The sequence below is a fragment of the Crinia signifera genome, chromosome 8, assembly GCF_055691185.1.
Source record: "Crinia signifera chromosome 8, ASM5569118v1, whole genome shotgun sequence".
In the NCBI taxonomy this organism is placed as follows: Eukaryota; Metazoa; Chordata; class Amphibia; order Anura; family Myobatrachidae; genus Crinia; species Crinia signifera.
Genome location: NC_139224.1, coordinates 1,753,339 through 1,775,901, shown reverse-complemented (window position 1 = coordinate 1,775,901; position 22,563 = coordinate 1,753,339). Strand labels below are relative to the sequence as shown.

The 22,563-nt window shown below is 51.4% G+C and overlaps 1 protein-coding gene across 6 annotated transcripts in view; it reads right to left on the bottom strand.

Moving 5' to 3' along the window:
* Positions 1-22,563, bottom strand: part of LAMB2 (laminin subunit beta 2) — a 156,361-nt gene that overhangs the window by 24,000 nt on the left and 109,798 nt on the right. For 3 of the 6 annotated variants that reach the window (XM_083155556.1, XM_083155557.1, XM_083155555.1), the window contains 8 exons: positions 21,396-21,516; positions 21,057-21,249; positions 11,056-11,199; positions 10,096-10,327; positions 9,627-9,790; positions 7,280-7,309; positions 4,746-4,811; positions 28-252 (listed from right to left, as the gene is read on the bottom strand). In XM_083155556.1, the coding sequence (XP_083011682.1) occupies positions 28-252; positions 4,746-4,811; positions 7,280-7,309; positions 9,627-9,790; positions 10,096-10,327; positions 11,056-11,199; positions 21,057-21,249; positions 21,396-21,516 (1,175 nt within the window). The remainder of the gene's footprint in view (positions 1-27; positions 253-4,745; positions 4,812-7,279; positions 7,310-9,626; positions 9,791-10,095; positions 10,328-11,055; positions 11,200-21,056; positions 21,250-21,395; positions 21,517-22,563) is intronic. The other 3 variants (XM_083155558.1, XM_083155559.1, XM_083155560.1) reach the window with 3 other exon arrangements.

Here is a 22,563-nt window from a genome sequence, read left to right as displayed (position 1 = left end):
GACAATACATCACATGTACCCGCTTACTTCTGCAGTTGCGCCTGGAGGCCTCGCCGTAATATCCATGCAAGCAGTTCTCGCAAAACCTCCCTTCCGTGTGGTACTTGCACTTAAGGCACTGTCCAGTCTGGCGGTCGCAGGACCCGATGTCTGTCATATCGATGTTGTTGTTACACTGGCAGGGCAGGCAGCGCCCCCCAACTTGAAATGGATTTCCATAGAAGCCGGGCGCACACTCATCACAGCGAGACCCTGTGGAGTAAGATGCCCAGTTACTGGCAGTTCCCGGACAAGCGACACCTCGCCGATGCCTGTGCCCTCTTCCATATATAATATTCTTACTGTGCGTACATTAAAGCCCTGATTATTCACTAGGTTCCTGGTTAGTATTTGCCTATATACACATCATTCTGGTCCCCTATAAAATAAAGGAACTTGTGTAGTTTCACGGGGCCTGATATATCGGATGCGATATCGGCCGATATATCGGATGCGATATCGGCCGATATCGCATCCGATATAGGTGGGCGCGGTGAAACTACACAAGTACCAAAATAAATACCAATTAAGGTTTTCCAATTAACCCGGACCACTGGCATCAGGAGCACAGCTATTGGTTGTTTGGGCCGTGAGGTTCTCGCCTCTGATGGACCGATACCAGGGCTTGCACTTCACCTTCCAGCAATGCTATCAGGGCCAATTCAATAAGAGGTGAGTGGGTCCTACAGGCCATTTTACTGCATATTTTCACTTGCAATGCAATTCCTAATTTGCATTTCTCTTTCCCAGTTAATGAGGGTGGGGGGGGGATGTTTGTGCACAAGCCCCTCCCCATCTCCCCATGCCATTGTAAACCTGAGGATTACTTAATGTTCATGCAGATGATCTGATGCTGGGTCTGCGGGTGCAGCAGCAGATCAGAGATGCTGGGAGGAGGCGTCTATTTACACAAGACACTTCCTGCAGCATTGACATATTGTCATACAGCGGCTGCCCACAGACTATACAAACTGCTTCCACCTATACCGCACCCCTAGTGTAGAACCTCGGATTTGTACAAAAACACTCAAGAATGACATGGAACACATTTTACCATAAATTATAATGTTATTTACTGAAAACCACCTGCTGGCTGTCATTATTCCACCATTACTAAGGAAGTGTAGAAATCTGTTATTTTACACCTATTAACAACCCCAATGCTCTGCCTATGGCCGCTGACAGCCTTATATATGGTCCTGCTGTCTCAGATGCCACTTTATGTGGGTTCAGGAAAGAGTTACCCCAATGCTCTGCCTATGGCCGCTGACAGCCTTATATATGGTCCTGCTGTCTCAGATGCCACTTTATGTGGGTTCAGGAAAGAGTTACCCAAATGCGAATTCCCCTTTATAATAGTGTGTAATTGGTGTAACCCCTATGGCTGCCTGTAGGTGGCACATATAACCGGGGAGGGACGAGATGATCGGCGCTGGTGTACAGACAGTTCAGCCGGGGACAGGAGATAAGACATATAGGGGTACGTGTGCTAAGGTGAGAGTTCTACTGAAGATGTACTTCTAGAAGATAAAAGAGGATTGGTTGCTATGGGCAACATCCCATCTTCAATAGAACTCACATCTCAGTAAATTTACCCCATAGCATTTTGTTTCCTTCCTTCTATTACCATTAGTCTGAGTGCACCTGAACACTCCATACACACAGAGCTCCATACACACAGAGCTCCATACACACAGAGCTCCATACACATATAGCTCCATACACATATAGCTCCATACACACAGAGCTCCATACACACAGAGAGCTCCATACACACAGAGAGCTCCATACACACAGAGCTCCATACACACAGAGAGCTCCATACACACAGAGAGCTCCATACACACAGAGCTCCATACACACAGAGCTCCATACACACAGAGCTCCATACACACAGAGAGCTCCATACACACAGAGAGCTCCATACACACAGAGCTCCATACACACAGAGCTCCATACACACAGAGCTCCATACACACAGAGCTCCATACACATATAGCTCCATACACATATAGCTCCATACACACAGAGCTCCATACACAGAGAGCTCCATACACACAGAGCTCCATACACACAGAGCTCCATACACACAGAGCTCCATACACACAGAGCTCCATACACACAGAGCTCCATACACACAGAGCTCCATACACATATAGCTCCATACACATATAGCTCCATACACACAGAGCTCCATACACATATAGCTCCATACACACAGAACTCCATACACACAGAACTCCATACACACAGAGCTCCATACACACAGAACTCCATACACATAGAACAGGTGGAGATGGCTTCCTGTCCCCCATTGTACATCCACAGGTCCTGTTGTCAGGTGCTGTCTAATTCCAATTAGGGTTGGTCCTTGAGTATTGATGATTGGAAATCATTGATGGTCTGGGACCAATGTTACCCACTTTTACAATCATCGATGATACAAAAAGCTCCACCCCGAGCCCTGATTGGCCCACAGTTCATCAAACACTGAAGCAGGGGTGACCATCAGTGGGTAAAATCATAGATGTTCCCTTACAGATGGTCTCACACCATAGAGGTTACCCATGAATGTCCCATCGATGGGAACACTATGGATGGCCCGCTGATGGTCATCCCTACTCCCAACAGCTGCAGAAGGCTGCACATAGTGATATCTTACTCCTGCATGCATGGTAGGAGGACACGTACAGGTGAATTGGGGATAGAGCCCCCCTGAGAAACAAAATATATTTTAGACCCTTTGGTACAGGGTTCGCCAAACCGGTCCTCAAGATCTACCTATAGTCCATGTTTCCCAGACCAGCAAGCTGGTGCACAGGTGCAGTCATTACTAAATGTCACATTTCCCAGGTCACCTAGCTGGTGCTCAGGTGCAGTCATTACTAACTGTCACATTTCCCAGGTCACCTAGCTGGTGCACAGGTGCAGTCATTACTAACTGTCACATTTCCCAGGTCACCTAGCTGGTGCACAGGTGCAGTCATTACTAACTGTCACATTTCCCAGGTCACCTAGCTGGTGCACAGGTGCAGTCATTACTAACTGTCACATTCCCCAGATCACCTAGCTGGTGCACAGCTGTAGTCATTACTAACTGTCACATTTCCCAGGTCACCTAGCTGGTGCACAGATGCAGTGATTACTAACTGTCACATTTCCCAGGTCACCTAGCTGGTGCACAGGTGCAGTGATTACTAACTGTCACATTTCCCAGGTCACCTAGCTGGTGCACAGGTGCAGTTATTACTATCTGTCACATTTCCCAGGTCACCTAGCTGGTGCACAGGTGCAGTCATTACTAACTGTCACATTTCCCAGGTCACCTAGCTAGTGCACAGGTGCAGTCATTACTAACTGTCACATTTCCCAGGTCACCTAGCTAGTGCACAGGTGCAGTCATTACTAACTGTCACATTTCCCAGGTCACCTAGCTGGTGCACAGGTGCAGTTATTACTATCTGTCACATTTCCCAGGTCACCTAGCTGGTGCACAGGTGCAGTCATTACTAACTGTCACATTTCCCAGGTCACCTAGCTGGTGCATAGGTGTAGTCATTACTAACTGACACATTTCTCAGACCTCCTAACTGGCGCACAGGTGCAGTCATTACTAACTGTCACTTTCCCCAGGTCACCTAGCTGGTGCAGAGGTGCAGTCACCACTAACTGTCACATTTCCCAGATCACCTAGCTGTTGCACAGGAGTAGTCATTACTAGCAGTCACATTTCCCAGACCCCCTAGCTGGTGCACAGCTGTAGTCATTACTAACTGTCACATTTCTCAGTCCACCTAGCTGGTGCACAGGTGCAGTCATTACTAACTGTGACATTCCCCAGATCACCTAGCTGGTGCACAGCTGTAGTCATTACTAACTGTCACATTCCCCAGACCCCCTAGCTGGTGCACAGCTGTAGTCATTACTAACTGTCACATTTCTCAGTCCACCTAGCTGGTGCACAGATGCAGTCATTACTAACTGTGACATTTCCCAGATCACCTAGCTGGTGCACAGCTGTAGACATTACTAACTGTCACATTTCCCAGATCCCCTAGCTGGTGCACAGGAGGAAGTCATTACTAACTGACACATTCCCCAGACCCCCTAGCTGGTGCACAGCTGTAGTCATTACTAACTGTCACATTTCTCAGTCCACCTAGCTGGTGCACAGGTGCAGTCATTACTAACTGTGACATTCCCCAGATCACCTAGCTGGTGCACAGCTGTAGTCATTACTAACTGTCACATTCCCCAGACCCCCTAGCTGGTGCACAGCTGTAGTCATTACTAACTGTCACATTTCTCAGTCCACCTAGCTGGTGCACAGATGCAGTCATTACTAACTGTGACATTTCCCAGATCACCTAGCTGGTGCACAGCTGTAGACATTACTAACTGTCACATTTCCCAGATCCCCTAGCTGGTGCACAGGAGGAAGTCATTACTAACTGACACATTTCTCAGACCCCCTAGCTAGTGCACAGGTGCAGTCATTGAAAACTCACATTTTCAAACATGCAGTGAATTAATTCCTAACTGACACATTCTACAGAGCCACAGGTGGCCCTGGAAAACATGAACTGGTGGTAGATCTTGAGGATCGGTTTGGCCACCCCTGCCTTACTGTAATGGCAATGTGATTTATATTAGAGCCCAGAAGCATAGCGTTCCCAGGACCGTAAGACATATAATAAGATATATACCTCTTGTGATCCACTGAGGCTGTCTGCATATTGGCCTTTTCAGGCAGCATTTGAATCCAGTAACTGCTAAGGATAAAATTATTTGTGCATAGTTCAGGCAACTGTGATCTGTAATAATAATATTATTTGTGGACCATGTGTTACAGATCAGCCAACTGTGACCCTAGATATTATATATAGGTGTAGTTCAGCCAACTAGTGTGTAGTTCAGCCAACCGGATATTAGATAAAAACCAGAACGGTCTGGACCCTGGAATGCCAGACCCAACTGGCTGACCTGAATAAACGCTGGAACTTGTAGTGCATTTCCCTGTACTGGGAGTGCCTGTGACAGCTGTCACTGGAGAGATTACAGGTCTTTACCCCATCCTGGACCATATAAGGAGGCTGTTATCTCTCCATCCATGTCTCCCTGGTGACAGCTGTCACAGATGCCGCCTGGAGAATGGAATGTACATTACTAGCAGCGTTTACTGCACGGAGCCGGTCTGGTCCAGCGTTCTGGGGCCTGGACCGTTTTGGTTTTTATCCAATTGTGGGCTGTGTGTTTGTGTGGTTCATCCAACGGTGATTTGTAAACATGACACCTGTGTTGTGCGGCGTTTGGTGATGGGTCGGGATCAAGCAATCGGGGTACGTGAGAAAGCCGATAAGTGCCACTGCTATGTCTTTCTTACGGTGGGGAAGCAAAAAACCTGGCCCTCATAACATTCAATTATGAGATCATTTCCTGAAGCTTCCAAAAGTGAAAATCCTAGCATCCTAGAAAATTATAGATAGACTCTGGTTGCTAGGGGTAACACCGCCGCTTTAGGAAATTTACCCCTGCCTTTTTGTTCCATTGTATACCAAGTGAAAAACATTGTACAGGTGACTGTCCCCCTATCGTCCAATAATGAATTGTTATGGCATCTGCTAGACATCTAGGAAAACAAGCAACACACCTGTCACTGGTGGTTGGTTCGGTGTAAAAAACGGACAGGGATAAAAAGTTCAAGGGACAGTGATTTAGGAAAGGGTATAGGGATTGTTGACAAAAACTCAGATTAATGATTAGTGTTTAATCAGAACACTATAAATAAAGTTTTGAGTAGGATATGTGGGGGGTTTAGTAGAAGAGCGATGTGGGTGACAGGTTTTAATATAAGGAAAACATGACTGCAATCCACAATGGGCGGGATGTTCTAACATCCGCATCCCCCTCCGCCGGGCTTCGCACTGCTAATAATCGCATATGCTCTAACATATCCGATAAGAGCTGTCCCTTGCGATGCGACGCCGGCGCTGGACTTCCGGGTCTGAGACCCGGGAGTCTGTCTGCGCATGCTGACCGCAGGGCATGCTGGGAGGGATCCGTGATGGATCCCTCACACAGCGCTGCGGTAAGAAGCCCATAGGCTTCCCTCCGTATCGCTGACACTGCGGAGGGGGGTTAGAGAATATAGAAATGCGGTAAAACCCCCGATAACTGGGTTAGAGCATCCCGCCCAAAATGAGGTATATGAAGCAGGATGGGCCATTCTATACCTGGAGAGTCACACCTAGAACATTAGTGACGTCAGCTCGAAGCTCTGTGGTCATTGCTCTTCTGTAGCCTTGCTGGCCACAAATTGTTAAGTATTAATTCTATTTTCCTCACAAATAATGCACCTGTTCTATAATGTTATGTATTTAGGGAGACACATGGCACTGACCACACCCACATGGGACTGGTCACACCTACACGGGAATGGCCACACCCACATGGGACTGGTTACACCTACATGGGACTGGCCACACCTACATGGGACTGGCCACACCTACATGGCACTGGTCACACCTACATGGCACTGGTCACACCTACATGGCACTGGTCACACCTACATGGCACTGGTCACACCTACATGGCACTGGTCACCCCCACATGGCACTGGTCACCCCCACATGGGACTGGTCACCCCCACATGGGACTGGTCACCCCCACATGGGACTGGTCAACCCCACATGGGACTGGTCAACCCCACATGGGACTGGTCAACCCCACATGGGACTGGTCAACCCCACATGGGACTGGCCACACCCACATGGGACTGGCCACCCCCACATGGGACTGGCCACACCCACATGGGACTGGTCACCCCCACATGGGACTGGCCACACCCACATGGCACTGGTTACACCTACATGGGTCTGGTCACCCCCTCATGGGACTAGTCACACCTACATGGGACTGGTCACCCCCACATGGGGCTGGCCACACCCACATGGGACTGGTCACCCCCACATAGCACTGGACACAGGTCCTCCCCTTCTTAGAACAGGCCCTTGACTACTGACTTTGCAGATTGGGCAGAGACCAACTCCCAGCATCCTTTGTTCAGACGCGGCTGACGACCTAAGGGCTTTGTGTCCCTGACTGAAAGCTTGCTGTATGATAAGTATGAAGCCATATGGATTCCTGTGCTGTGCTGGAAGCATAGGTCACTGTCTCCCCAGCAGGAGTGAGGGGAAGCCATGCATATGGTGGTGATAAAGCAGGGAAGCCATCTACTCACGCCGAGCTCCTCCTGAGCGCTTTACCAGTCCTGAGGAAAGAAATGATGAGACACACTGCACAGCATACGCACAATGGCCGAGGATCATACGTGCAGAAGGTCATCGCAGAAATGGGCGTGGCATGAAAAGGTCAGGAGTTCTAATGATATCACCGCGCACCCCCAGGCCCGGTTCCTCTGCACTCAGCGCACTTTACCGTATCCATTTGTAGTCCACATGGATGGTAAAGGATGAAAGAGTGAAAAAAGGGAGGGAGAAAAAATTGCAAACCCCCCCCCCCCCCCTGTGGACCTTTTCATGTGTCGACCATTACCATAACAACCTTCTGCTTGGGTCAACTTACTGTCCATGCCCAGCCAATCAACTCCTAACTGTCATTTTTCAAACAATAACATGACAGTTTGGAGCTGATTGCCTGGAAGTTTACAGCTTTTTATCACCCTTACATTTATCTCTGTTTAATACATCTGCCCCTTTATTTTTAAATGACTTCAGGTTCCCAAAGAGAATACACATTGGCCTTTATTCAGATCTGATCGCAGTACAAATTTGTTCGGAAAATGGGCAAAACCATGTGCACTGCAGGTGGGGCAGATGTAACATGTGCAGAGAGAGTTAGATTTGTGTGAGTTATATTGTTTCTGTGCAGGGTAAATACTGACTGCATTATTTGGTACTCTTTACCTAGCACAGCGCCCATCGCTGGCACATTTATGTCTGCCCGCGACGCGACCGACGCGATGCCCACGATTTCCCATTGAAACCCATGTTAAACATGGAAATCGTGTCGGTCGCATCGCGGCCGGCTATAAATGTGCACACGATGGCCCCGACGCGATGCCCACGATTTGCCATAGGAATTAATGTTAAAAGACCCGATGGACACGATTTTAATGTTAAATGGCTCAATGGACACGATTTTAGCATAGGAAACAATGTTAAATGGGCCTTAGAGGCCAAATAGTTACCCTGAACTCTGAAATGGCCCCCCCAATTTTTTACGCCACCCCACGATCAACGTGAACCCGAAGCGTGGCGAGCGCAGCGAGCCCGCGAGGGGCGGCGGTACGCGTCCTCCGACATTTTCATACCCCCACTATCCACGTCGGCGTGGAGTTGAGAATAGAATAGTGTGGCGAGCGCAGCGAGCCACCGAGCCCGAAGCGTGGCGAGCGCAGCGAGCCCCGCGAGGGGACGCGGATACCTTCACAGGTAAACGCGTCCCCTCGCGGGCTTCACAGGTGTCCGCGTCGCCACGGACACCTGTGAAGCCCGCGAGGGGACGCGTCTAGCTGTGAAGGTATCCGCGTCCCCTCGCGAGGCTCGCTGCGCTCGCCACGCTTCGGGCTCGGTGGCTCGCTGCGCTCGCCACACTATTCTATTCTCAACTCCACGACGCGACCGACACGATTTTTTACCTCACGATGCCCACGATCAAGATCGTGGGCGCCGTGCTAGGTAAAGAGTACCCATTATTTTTACACTGAAAATTAGATTTCAGTTTCAACAAACCCCACCCAAATCTAACTCTCTCTGCACCTGTTACATCTGCCTCACCGGCAGCGCACATGGTTTTGCCCATTTTCCAAACAAATTTGTACTGCAATCAGATCTGAATAAGGGCCATAGTATGGAACATAAAAGCAATCACATAATATTATTATTAGTAGTAATAATAATAATATATGCACATTAAAGCAGCTCTTCCACAAACAAGGTTTATTTTCTTTACATAGAAAGCTAAGTACCTAAACACACTTATTTTCTTAACTATCCTACAAATCATCACCATCACCTTTTCACATTCTCTCTGGAAGGATGCCCAATAGCTGCCCAGTTACACACTCTCCCAGCTCTCAGCATGTCATGTGATCACAGAGGGATGTGCTTACAGTACACAGAAAAGACAGAGCTCAGCAGATAATTCCAAGCCTCTCTGCTGCCTCCAAAGGTCATGTGCTGCCTACCAAGGCAGTCACATGCAAAATGGAATAGCAGCCTGAAGAAGCAAATCAAGGAATTTATGTTTTTATGAGATAACAAGATTGAAACAAATGAAAAACTTATACATTTAATTCATATTTAGATAAAATTAAATGATAAATAGATAAAATAAAATAAAAATTTTAGCAAGCTCTATTGATGTTACCCTAAATTACATAGAGCTATAGGCAGTAGGGTGAACCTGTCAACTATACGTTGTGGAGGCAGAACTCTTGTGACAACCTATCCAATCATAGGGAAATAATGACATCACAGAAGCGCCCTCGTTACTCGTTCATAGTGAAGCCTCAGCTGAGGATAGGTGCCGCAGGGTGCTCCTTGGGTGTACCGGATGAGACTCACCTGTATAGCCCTGGTTGCAGTTACAGACTACGTGCTTCGTTCGGGGGTCTAGATGACAGGATGCTGCAAAGTGTCGCCCGCTGTTGGGACCATCGGGACATGGACATGGTCTGCAATGATCCCCTGAGCCCAGGACAGGATTTCCATAGAACCCAGCTGTACATCTGTAAGGACATTGATGCTCATTGGTGCCAATACTTAAAGCTGATTTATCAAACATCTGTAAGTTCTGATATGTTGTATGATAAGCAACGGAACTACATTTATATCCCATGCGTAAAACAAAAAAACAAACCCGAAACATGATTGCTTTGTACAGCACATGCGCGGTCTAGAGATGGCATTGGTTCTGGTATGAAACCATCCATCGGAACTCTAGAACCCTAGTGTCCCATATCGACCGGTTAATAGGGCCCAGAACAGTTGTCCACTATGTCTAATACTAAATCCAATGACACATAGAAATCACCTGTCGCATCGGTCGCCTGCGGTGTTATCCCGACAGCTCAGGCAAGCCCCCGACCTCTGGTCACATTCTTCCGAATGTCCGTTGCAAAGACATTTCCGGCAGTTAGGGAAGCCCCAGTGCCCAGGCTGGCATCGATCACACTTGGAGCCATAGGCGCCAGGCCGACAAGGGCACTGCCCATTATACTGGTCGCAGAAGTTGTGGGCGGAACCCTCAGTGCTGCACTCACAGGCTGGGACCAATGATAGAGATGTTACACAGTACACAACGGAAAATAAACATTCTTTATTCCACTGTGGAATATTTAGGCACTGATAAGGGATACTATCGGCGTAATCAGCGTATCTGAGGCTGGCAGCTGGACACCCGACAGATTCAGCCGGTGGTATTGGCGTTAATGTTCTGCATCACATTGAAACTATTGTTTTAGGAAGTTTTTAGGAGTGGAACACATTGGAATAAAATTGTTATGGTGGAGGAATATATTGTCCTACGGACACCCCAGCATTAAATGGTTCATCTGTCCATGCATTAGAATTAAGGTGGCCCTACATCAGAAAGGCCTGTCTTACAATCATGATTGTGTCAACTTTCCCTTCAGCTCCCCGGCAGTCCCTCACAATCCGTCATACAATCCATCTGCTGCATACGACTGGTCCTCTCACATAAACTGCCTGAAATCTGCCACTCAAATGACACTGGTTGTATGAGCCGTCAAATGACTGTTTGCATGTGCTCAAAAGCTCCCAATCCCAACCGATCAGCTGATGCAGCATATCTGATCAGAGGACCAATCCTCCAACCAGCGGTACCGCATCACACAATCTGCATACAATCCACCATACAACCATTCCAGATTGTACGATTGCTTGCAATATCTTTCAGGTGTATGGGGCTTAAGAGATCAATTCTTTATGATACACAATTAGCCCTGTCCCAGTACACCCGGATCATAGTTACTTTTGCAGCCTGCAGGTCCAAAGCCGTATGTTCCAGGTGCGCATCGGTCACAGCGGCGTCCAAATACGTTTGGTTTACACCGGCATTGTCCACCATAAGGATCGCATTCTGAACTCAAAGATCCTTGAGGGTCACAGTTACAGGCTGAGGGGGGATCAGACAAAGATCAAACATAAGATATAAGAACTGTCCGCGTGCTGTAAAATGTTAGACTATAGAGTGGAAAGTTAGGGTTAGGCTGTAGGAGCGGAAGGTTAGGGTTAGGCTGTAGGAGCGGAAGGTTAGGCTGTAGGAGCAGAAGGTTAGGGTTAGGCTGTGGGAGTGGAAGGTTAGGGTTAGGCTGTAGGAGGGGAAGGTTAGGCTGTTGGAGAAGGTTAGGGTTGGGCTGCAGGAGTGGAAGGTTAGGGCTGGGCTGTAGGAGCGGAAGGTTAGGGCTGGGCTGTAGGAGCGGAAGGTTAGGGTTAGGCTGTAGGAGCGGAAGGTTAAGGTTGGGCTGCAGGAGTGGAAGGTTAGGCAGTTGGAGCAGAAGGTTAGGGTTAGGCTGTAGGAGCGGAAGGTTAGGGCTGGGCTGTAGGAGCGGAAGGTTAGGGTTAGGCTGTAGGAGCGGAAGGTTTAGGTTGGGCTGCAGGAGTGGAAGGTTAGGCTGTTGGAGCAGAAGGTTAGGGTTGGGCTGCAAGAGTGGAAGGTTAGGGCTGGGCTGTAGGAGCGGAAGGTTAGGGTTAGGCTGTAGGAGTGGAAGGTTGGGCTGTTGGAGCAGAAGGTTAGGGTTGGGCTGCAGGAGCGGAAGGTTAGGGCTGGGCTGCAGGAGCGGAAGGTTAGGGTTAGGCTGTAGGAGCAGAAGGTTAGGGTTAGGCTGTAGGAGTGGAAGGTTAGGGTTGGCTGTAGGAGTGGAAGGTTAGGGTTAGGCTGTAGGAGCGGAAGGTTAGGGTTGGGCTGTAGGAGTGGAAGGTTAGCGTTAGGCTGTAGGAGCAGAAGGTTAGGCTTAGGCTGTAGGAGCGGAAGGTTAGGGTTAGGCTGTAGGAGCGGAGGGTTAGGCTGTAGGATCGGAAGGTTAGGGTTGGGCTGCAGGAGTGGAAGGTTAGGGTTGGGCTGCAGGAGTGGAAGGTTAGGGTTAGGCTGTAGGAGTGGAAGGTTAGGGTTGGCTGTAGGAGTGGAAGGTTAGGGTTAGGCTGTAGGAGTGGAAGGTTAGGCTGTTGTAGCAGAAGGTTAGGGTTGGGCTGCAGGAGCAGAAGGTTAGGGTTAGGCTGTAGGAGTGGAAGGTTAAGGTTGGGCTGCAGGAGTGGAAGGTTAGGGTTGGGCTGTAGGAGCGGAAGGTTAGGGTTGGGCTGCAGGAGTGGAAGGTTAGGGTTGGGCTGTAGGAGCGGAAGGTTAGGGTTGGGCTGTTGGAGCAGAAGGTTAGGGTTAGGCTGTAGGAGGGGAAAGTTAGGGATGGGCTGCAGGAGTGGTAGGTTAGGGTTGGGCTGTAGGAGCAGAATGTTAGGCTTTAGGAGTGGAAGGTTAGGATTGTACTGTAGGGGTGGAAGGTTAGGGTTAGGCTGTAGGAAAGGAAGGTTAGGGTTGGGCTGTAGGAGTGGAAGGTTAGGGTTGGGCTGTAGGAGCGGAAGGTTAGGGTTGGGCTGTTGGAGCAGAAGGTTAGGGTTAGGCTGTAGGAGTGGTAGGTTAGGGTTGGGCTGTAGAAGCAGAATGTTAGGCTTTAGGAGTGGAAGGTTAGGGTTAGGCTTTAGGAGCGGAAGGTTAGGATTGTACTGTAGGGGTGGAAGGTGAATGTTAGGCTGTAGGAAAGGAAGGTTAGGGTTGGGCTGTAGGAGTGGAAGGTTAAGGTTTGGCTGTAGGAGCGGAAGGTTAGGGTTAGGCTGTAGGAGCAGAAAATTAGGGTTGGGCTGTAGGAGTGGAAGGTTAGGGTTAGGCTGTAGGAGCAGAAGGTTAGGCTTTAGGAGTGGAAGGTTAGGGTTAGGCTTTAGGAGAGGAAGGTTAGGATTGTACTGTGGGGTGGAAGGTTAGGGTTAGACTGTAGGAGTGGAAGGTTAGGGTTAGGCTGTATGAGCGGAAGGTTAGGTTTAGGCTGTAGGAGTGGAAGGTTAGGGTTAATCTGTAGGAGCAGAAAATTAGGGTTGGGCTGTAGGAGTGGAAGGTTAGGGTTAGGCTGTAGGAGCAGAAGATTAGAGTTAGGCTGTAGGAGCAGAAGATTAGAGTTAGGCTGCAGGAGCGGAAGGTTAGGGTTAGGCTGCAGGAGCGGAAGGTTAGGATTGTACTGTGGGGTGGAAGGTTAGGGTTGGGCTGTAGGAGCGGAAGGTTAGGGTTAGGCTGTAGGAGCGGAAGGTTAGGGTTAGGCTGTAGGAGTGGAAGGTTAGGGTTAGGCTGTATGAGCGGAAGGTTAGGTTTAGGCTGTAGGAGTGGAAGGTTAGGGTTAGGCTGTAGGAGCAGAAAATTAGGGTTGGGCTGTAGGAGTGGAAGGTTAGGGTTAGGCTGTAGGAGCGGAAGGTTAGAGATACTGTAGGCTGTAGGAGCGGAAGGTTAGAGATACTGTAGGCTGTAGGAGCGGAAGGTTAGGGTTAGGCTCTAGCAGTGCAAGGTTAGGGTTAGGCTGCATGAGCAGAGCGCTAGTGTTAAGCTACAGAAATGGATGTTTAAACTGCAGGAGCGGAGGGCTATTGTTAGGCTGCGGGTTCAGAGGGCTAAGGTTAGGCTGCAAGAGCTGAAGGTTAGGGTTAGATTGCGGGAATGGAGTGCAATGGTTAGACAATGCAAGTGGAGTGCTAGGGTTAGGCTGTGGAAGCAGAGGGCAAAGCTTAGGCTGTGAGAGCGGAGGGATAGGGATAGGCCAGGGAAGCGGAGGGTTAGGTGGTGGGAGCAGACGGTTAGGCTATTGGAGGGGAGGGTTTCAGTTAAGCTGCAGCAGCGGAGGGCTAGGCTACAGAAAAGGAGGGTTGGGCCGTGGGAGGGCTATCGTTAGGCTGTGGGAGAGGAGGGTTAGGCTGTGAGATTGAAGAGATAAGGATAGGCTGTATGAGTGGAGGGTTACGATTAGGCTGCAGGAGCAGAGGAATAGGGTTAGGCTGCAGAAGTGGAGAGTTTGATTGCTGGAGCGGAGGGCTAGGGTTAGGCTGCAGAAGTGGAGGGTTTGATTGCTGGAGCGGAGGGCTAGGGTTAGGCTGCAGAAGTGGAGAGTTTGATTGCTGGAGCGGAGGGCTAGGGTTAGGCTGCAGAAGTGGAGAGTTTGATTTCTGGAGCGGAGGGCTAGGGTTAGGCTGCAGAAGTGGAGGGTTTGATTGCTGGAGCGGAGGGCTAGGGTTAGGCTGCAGAACTGGAAGGTTTGATTGCTGGAGTGGAGGGCTAGGGTTAGGCTGCAGAAGTGGAGGGTTTGATTGCTGGAGCAGAGGGCTAGGTTTAGGCTACAGAAGTGGAGGGTTTGATTGCTGGAGCGGAGGGCTAGGGTTAGGCTGCAGAAGTGGAGGGTTTGGTTTCTGGAGCGGAAGGCTAGGGTTAGGCTGCAGAAGTGGAGGGTTTGATTGCTGGAGCGGAGGGCTAGGGTTAGGCTGCAGAAGTGGAGGGTTTGATTGCTGGAGCGGAGGACTAGGGTTAGGCTGCAGAAGTGGAGAGTTTGATTGCTGGAGCGGAGGGCTAGGGTTAGGCTGCAGAAGTGGAGGGTTTGATTGCTGGAGCGGAGGGCTAGGGTTAGGCTGCAGAAGTGGAGGGTTTGATTGCTGGAGCGGAGGGCTAGGGTTAGGCTGCAGAAGTGGAGGGTTTGATTGCTGGAGCGGAAGGCTAGGGTTAGGCTGCAGAAGTGGAGGGTTTGATTGCTGGAGCGGAGGGCTAGGGTTAGGCTGCAGACGTGAAGAGTTTGATTGCTGGAGCGGAGGGCTAGGGTTAGGCTGCAGAAGTGGAGGGTTTGATTGCTGGAGCGGAGGGCTAGGCTGCAGAAGTGGAGGGTTTGATTGCTGGAGCGGAGGGCTAGGGTTAGGCTTCAGAAGTGGAGGGTTTGATTTCTGGAGCGGAGGGCTAGGGTTAGGCTGCAGAAGTGGAGGGTTTGATTGCTGGAGCGGAGGGCTAGGGTTAGGCTGCAGAACTGGAAGGTTTGATTGCTGGAGTGGAGGGCTAGGGTTAGGCTGCATAAGTGGAGGGTTTGATTGCTGGAGCGGAGGGCTAGGGTTAGGCTGCAGAAGTGGAGAGTTTGATTTCTGGAGCGGAGGGCTAGGGTTAGGCTGCAGAAGTGGAGGGTTTGATTGCTGGAGCGGAGGGCTAGGGTTAGGCTGCAGAACTGGAAGGTTTGATTGCTGGAGTGGAGGGCTAGGGTTAGGCTGCAGAAGTGGAGGGTTTGATTGCTGGAGCAGAGGGCTAGGTTTAGGCTACAGAAGTGGAGGGTTTGATTGCTGGAGCGGAGGGCTAGGGTTAGGCTGCAGAAGTGGAGGGTTTGGTTTCTGGAGCGGAAGGCTAGGGTTAGGCTGCAGAAGTGGAGGGTTTGATTGCTGGAGCGGAGGGCTAGGGTTAGGCTGCAGAAGTGGAGGGTTTGATTGCTGGAGCGGAGGGCTAGGGTTAGGCTGCAGAAGTGGAGAGTTTGATTGCTGGAGCGGAGGGCTAGGGTTAGGCTGCAGAAGTGGAGGGTTTGATTGCTGGAGCGGAGGGCTAGGGTTAGGCTGCAGAAGTGGAGGGTTTGATTGCTGGAGCGGAGGGCTAGGGTTAGGCTGCAGAAGTGGAGGGTTTGATTGCTGGAGCGGAAGGCTAGGGTTAGGCTGCAGAAGTGGAGGGTTTGATTGCTGGAGCGGAGGGCTAGGGTTAGGCTGCAGACGTGAAGAGTTTGATTGCTGGAGCGGAGGGCTAGGGTTAGGCTGCAGAAGTGGAGGGTTTGATTGCTGGAGCGGAGGGCTAGGCTGCAGAAGTGGAGGGTTTGATTGCTGGAGCGGAGGGCTAGGGTTAGGCTTCAGAAGTGGAGGGTTTGATTTCTGGAGCGGAGGGCTAGGGTTAGGCTGCAGAAGTGGAGGGTTTGATTGCTGGAGCGGAGGGCTAGGGTTAGGCTGCAGAACTGGAAGGTTTGATTGCTGGAGTGGAGGGCTAGGGTTAGGCTGCATAAGTGGAGGGTTTGATTGCTGGAGCAGAGGGCTAGGTTTAGGCTACAGAAGTGGAGGGTTTGATTGCTGGAGCGGAGGGCTAGGGTTAGGCTGCAGAAGTGGAGGGTTTGATTGCTGGAGCGGAGGGCTAGGGTTAGGCTGCAGAAGTGGAGGGTTTGATTGCTGGAGCGGAAGGCTAGGGTTAGGCTGCAGAAGTGGAGGGTTTGATTGCTGGAGCGGAGGGCTAGGGTTAGGCTGCAGACGTGAAGAGTTTGATTGCTGGAGCGGAGGGCTAGGGTTAGGCTGCAGAAGTGGAGGGTTTGATTGCTGGAGCGGAGGGCTAGGCTGCAGAAGTGGAGGGTTTGATTGCTGGAGCGGAGGGCTAGGGTTAGGCTTCAGAAGTGGAGGGTTTGATTGCTGGAGCGGAGGGCTAGGGTTAGGCTGCAGAAGTGGAGGGTTTGATTGCTGGAGCGGAGGGCTAGGCTGCAGAAGTGGAGGGTTTGATTGCTGGAGCGGAGGGCTAGGCTGCAGAAGTGGAGGGTTTGATTCCTGGAGCGGAGGGCTAGGGTTAGGCTGCAGAAGTGGAGAGTTTGATTGCTGGAGCGGAGGGCTAGGGTTAGGCTGCAGAAGTGGAGAGTTTGATTGCTGGAGCGGAGGGCTAGGGTTAGGCTGCAGAAGTGGAGGGTTTGATTGCTGGAGCGGAGGGCTAGGGTTAGGCTGCAGAAGTGGAGAGTTTGATTGCTGGAGCGGAGGGCTAGGGTTAGGCTGCAGAAGTGGAGAGTTTGATTTCTGGAGCGGAGGGCTAGGGTTAGGCTGCAGAAGTGGAGGGTTTGATTGCTGGAGCGGAGGGCTAGGGTTAGGCTGCAGAACTGGAAGGTTTGATTGCTGGAGTGGAGGGCTAGGGTTAGGCTGCAGAAGTGGAGGGTTTGATTGCTGGAGCAGAGGGCTAGGTTTAGGCTACAGAAGTGGAGGGTTTGATTGCTGGAGCGGAGGGCTAGGGTTAGGCTGCAGAAGTGGAGGGTTTGGTTTCTGGAGCGGAAGGCTAGGGTTAGGCTGCAGAAGTGGAGGGTTTGATTGCTGGAGCGGAGGGCTAGGGTTAGGCTGCAGAAGTGGAGGGTTTGATTGCTGGAGCGGAGGGCTAGGGTTAGGCTGCAGAAGTGGAGAGTTTGATTGCTGGAGCGGAGGGCTAGGGTTAGGCTGCAGAAGTGGAGGGTTTGATTGCTGGAGCGGAGGGCTAGGGTTAGGCTGCAGAAGTGGAGGGTTTGATTGCTGGAGCGGAGGGCTAGGGTTAGGCTGCAGAAGTGGAGGGTTTGATTGCTGGAGCGGAAGGCTAGGGTTAGGCTGCAGAAGTGGAGGGTTTGATTGCTGGAGCGGAGGGCTAGGGTTAGGCTGCAGACGTGAAGAGTTTGATTGCTGGAGCGGAGGGCTAGGGTTAGGCTGCAGAAGTGGAGGGTTTGATTGCTGGAGCGGAGGGCTAGGCTGCAGAAGTGGAGGGTTTGATTGCTGGAGCGGAGGGCTAGGGTTAGGCTTCAGAAGTGGAGGGTTTGATTTCTGGAGCGGAGGGCTAGGGTTAGGCTGCAGAAGTGGAGGGTTTGATTGCTGGAGCGGAGGGCTAGGGTTAGGCTGCAGAACTGGAAGGTTTGATTGCTGGAGTGGAGGGCTAGGGTTAGGCTGCATAAGTGGAGGGTTTGATTGCTGGAGCAGAGGGCTAGGTTTAGGCTACAGAAGTGGAGGGTTTGATTGCTGGAGCGGAGGGCTAGGGTTAGGCTGCAGAAGTGGAGGGTTTGATTGCTGGAGCGGAGGGCTAGGGTTAGGCTGCAGAAGTGGAGGGTTTGATTGCTGGAGCGGAAGGCTAGGGTTAGGCTGCAGAAGTGGAGGGTTTGATTGCTGGAGCGGAGGGCTAGGGTTAGGCTGCAGACGTGAAGAGTTTGATTGCTGGAGCGGAGGGCTAGGGTTAGGCTGCAGAAGTGGAGGGTTTGATTGCTGGAGCGGAGGGCTAGGCTGCAGAAGTGGAGGGTTTGATTGCTGGAGCGGAGGGCTAGGGTTAGGCTTCAGAAGTGGAGGGTTTGATTGCTGGAGCGGAGGGCTAGGGTTAGGCTGCAGAAGTGGAGGGTTTGATTGCTGGAGCGGAGGGCTAGGCTGCAGAAGTGGAGGGTTTGATTGCTGGAGCGGAGGGCTAGGCTGCAGAAGTGGAGGGTTTGATTCCTGGAGCGGAGGGCTAGGGTTAGGCTGCAGAAGTGGAGAGTTTGATTGCTGGAGCGGAGGGCTAGGGTTAGGCTGCAGAAGTGGAGAGTTTGATTGCTGGAGCGGAGGGCTAGGGTTAGGCTGCAGAAGTGGAGGGTTTGATTGCTGGAGCGGAGGGCTAGGGTTAGGCTGCAGAAGTGGAGAGTTTGATTGCTGGAGCGGAGGGCTAGGGTTAGGCTGCAGAAGTGGAGAGTTTGATTTCTGGAGCGGAGGGCTAGGGTTAGGCTGCAGAAGTGGAGGGTTTGATTGCTGGAGCGGAGGGCTAGGGTTAGGCTGCAGAACTGGAAGGTTTGATTGCTGGAGTGGAGGGCTAGGGTTAGGCTGCAGAAGTGGAGGGTTTGATTGCTGGAGCAGAGGGCTAGGTTTAGGCTACAGAAGTGGAGGGTTTGATTGCTGGAGCGGAGGGCTAGGGTTAGGCTGCAGAAGTGGAGGGTTTGGTTTCTGGAGCGGAAGGCTAGGGTTAGGCTGCAGAAGTGGAGGGTTTGATTGCTGGAGCGGAGGGCTAGGGTTAGGCTGCAGAAGTGGAGGGTTTGATTGCTGGAGCGGAGGGCTAGGGTTAGGCTGCAGAAGTGGAGAGTTTGATTGCTGGAGCGGAGGGCTAGGGTTAGGCTGCAGAAGTGGAGGGTTTGATTGCTGGAGCGGAGGGCTAGGGTTAGGCTGCAGAAGTGGAGGGTTTGATTGCTGGAGCGGAGGGCTAGGGTTAGGCTGCAGAAGTGGAGGGTTTGATTGCTGGAGCGGAAGGCTAGGGTTAGGCTGCAGAAGTGGAGGGTTTGATTGCTGGAGCGGAGGGCTAGGGTTAGGCTGCAGACGTGAAGAGTTTGATTGCTGGAGCGGAGGGCTAGGGTTAGGCTGCAGAAGTGGAGGGTTTGATTGCTGGAGCGGAGGGCTAGGCTGCAGAAGTGGAGGGTTTGATTGCTGGAGCGGAGGGCTAGGGTTAGGCTTCAGAAGTGGAGGGTTTGATTTCTGGAGCGGAGGGCTAGGGTTAGGCTGCAGAAGTGGAGGGTTTGATTGCTGGAGCGGAGGGCTAGGGTTAGGCTGCAGAAGTGGAGGGTTTGATTGCTGGAGCGGAGGGCTAGGCTGCAGAAGTGGAGGGTTTGATTGCTGGAGCGGAGGGCTAGGGTTAGGCTTCAGAAGTGGAGGGTTTGATTGCTGGAGCGGAGGGCTAGGGTTAGGCTGCAGAAGTGGAGGGTTTGATTGCTGGAGCGGAGGGCTAGGCTGCAGAAGTGGAGGGTTTGATTGCTGGAGCGGAGGGCTAGGCTGCAGAAGTGGAGGGTTTGATTCCTGGAGCGGAGGGCTAGGGTTAGGCTGCAGAAGTGGAGAGTTTGATTGCTGGAGCGGAGGGCTAGGGTTAGGCTGCAGAAGTGGAGAGTTTGATTGCTGGAGCGGAGGGCTAGGGTTAGGCTGCAGAAGTGGAGGGTTTGATTGCTGGAGCGGAGGGCTAGGGTTAGGCTGCAGAAGTGGAGAGTTTGATTGCTGGAGCGGAGGGCTAGGGTTAGGCTGCAGAAGTGGAGAGTTTGATTTCTGGAGCGGAGGGCTAGGGTTAGGCTGCAGAAGTGGAGGGTTTGATTGCTGGAGCGGAGGGCTAGGGTTAGGCTGCAGAACTGGAAGGTTTGATTGCTGGAGCGGAGGGCTAGGGTTAGGCTGCAGAAGTGGAGGGTTTGATTGCTGGAGCAGAGGGCTAGGTTTAGGCTACAGAAGTGGAGGGTTTGATTGCTGGAGCGGAGGGCTAGGGTTAGGCTGCAGAAGTGGAGGGTTTGGTTTCTGGAGCGGAAGGCTAGGGTTAGGCTGCAGAAGTGGAGGGTTTGATTGCTGGAGCGGAGGGCTAGGGTTAGGCTGCAGAAGTGGAGGGTTTGATTGCTGGAGCGGAGGGCTAGGGTTAGGCTGCAGAAGTGGAGAGTTTGATTGCTGGAGCGGAGGGCTAGGGTTAGGCTGCAGAAGTGGAGGGTTTGATTGCTGGAGCGGAGGGCTAGGGTTAGGCTGCAGAAGTGGAGGGTTTGATTGCTGGAGCGGAGGGCTAGGGTTAGGCTGCAGAAGTGGAGGGTTTGATTGCTGGAGCGGAAGGCTAGGCTGCAGAAGTGGAGGGTTTGATTGCTGGAGCGGAGGGCTAGGCTGCAGAAGTGGAGGGTTTGATTGCTGGAGCGGAGGGCTAGGGTTAGGCTTCAGAAGTGGAGGGTTTGATTGCTGGAGCGGAGGGCTAGGGTTAGGCTGCAGAAGTGGAGGGTTTGATTGCTGGAGCGGAGGGCTAGGCTGCAGAAGTGGAGGGTTTGATTGCTGGAGCGGAGGGCTAGGCTGCAGAAGTGGAGGGTTTGATTGCTGGAGCGGAGGGCTAGGGTTAGGCTGCAGAAGTGGAGCGTTAGAGTTAGGCTGCAGAGGATTAGGCTGCAGAAGTGGAGGGTAATGTTGTGGCAGTGAAGGGTTAGTGTTAGGCTACGTGAGCTGAGATTTAGGCAGTAGAGGGTTAGAATGTAAAAATGTTGAATGTGGACATGCCAAGCCTATTGACATGCTGTATGTCGACATTATTAACCATGTCAACATACTTGTGTCAACATTATGAATATCAACATGTTTAATGACGGCAAAAATATACCACACCAGTCATAAGGAGCCTATGAATAGCCTGCATATATAAATGTTGGTTCAGCGCAGAAAATGGCAGCCTCCACCTCTATATACACATCTCCCAAACCTCCCTCCCATCCATCAACTCACCCAGGGCTCCATCATGGAGGATGGCAGACAGGCTGGTTACCAGTTTGGAGCACACCTCATTGACCTGTGGTTTCACAACATCACCACTGTTGCTATGACAACGGTATCTCTCGAAAGCATCTTTGCGGTGAATGGATGCTGGGTCACCACCAATGAACATCTCCAGAGAGGAGTAACGGGGAACGAGCACCAGCTAAGGGCCGAAAATCAATGTGAATACATAAAATAACCCTGCTCTACTGGTTTGGGCTCTGTAGCATCAAAGCGCTAAATGTGATATAAAAACCCCCAAAGAGGGACATAAAGAGCGACAAATACAACCGGCTATATCAATCTCACCGAGTCTATGAGAATGTTGGCTCCCGGGATCCTCTCCCGAGAGCTGTATCTGGTGAATTCCAGGCGGATGGTGTAACTCACACCACGTTCTAGGCAGATAGGTTGAGCCAAAATAACGTGTCTGTAAAACAAACAAGCACATACAGTAATGCTGTCCTGGAGAGCTTACAATCTAATGACGAGCAAGTTATTCAATACAAATTTTCTAAAGCCTCTAAAAATGAAAAAGAGGGGTTGCCCATAGCAACCAATCGGATTCTGTACATCAGATTCTAGGATGCCACAGAGAAATGACAAAGAGAACATGATGTCCGTCCCTAGTCTCCTTATTTCTGTAGGGACAGGACAATGGACGGTAGAAGTGGGGCGAGGATAAATCAGATACAGAGAGGGATCTACTGGGTTCCGGTTGTTAGATCGACAATGACTCGTTCGTCAGCCAATAGGGTCACATCTTATGGTCAACATACATTAGGTGGACAGTGCTTAATGTTCTAGTTAGGTGGCTGAAGGGGACAGGTAGGGTTAGACGCCAAGGGGGGTGGTTAGGGTTAGACGCCAAGGGGGGTGGTCAGAGTTAGACGCCAAGGGGGATGGTTAGGGCTAGGCACCAAGGGGGATGGTTAGGGTTAGGCACCAAGGGGGATGGTTAGGGTTAGGCACCAAGGGGGATGGTTAGGGTTAGACGCCAAGGTGGATGGTTAGGGTTAGACGCCAAGGGGTATGGTTAGGGTTAGACGCCAAGGGGGATGGTTAGGGTTAGGCACGAGGGGTGGTTAGGGTTAGACACCAAGGGGGATGGTTAGGGTTAGGCACGAGGGGTGGTTAGGGTTAGACACCAAGGGGGATGGTTAGGATTAGACACCAAGGGGGATGGTTAGGATTAGACACCAAGGGGGATGGTTAGGATTAGACACCAAGGGGGATGGTTAGGATTAGACACCAAGGGGGATGGTTAGGATTAGACACCAAGGGGGATGGTTAGGATTAGACACCAAGGGGGATGGTTAGGGTTAGGCACTGAGAGGGTGGTTAGGGTTAGGCACTGAGAGGGTGGTTAGGATTAGACACCAAGGGGGATGGTTAGGGTTAGATACCAAGGGGGATGGTTTGGGTTAGACACCAAGGGGGATGGTTAGGCACGAGGGGTGGTTAGGGTTAGACACCA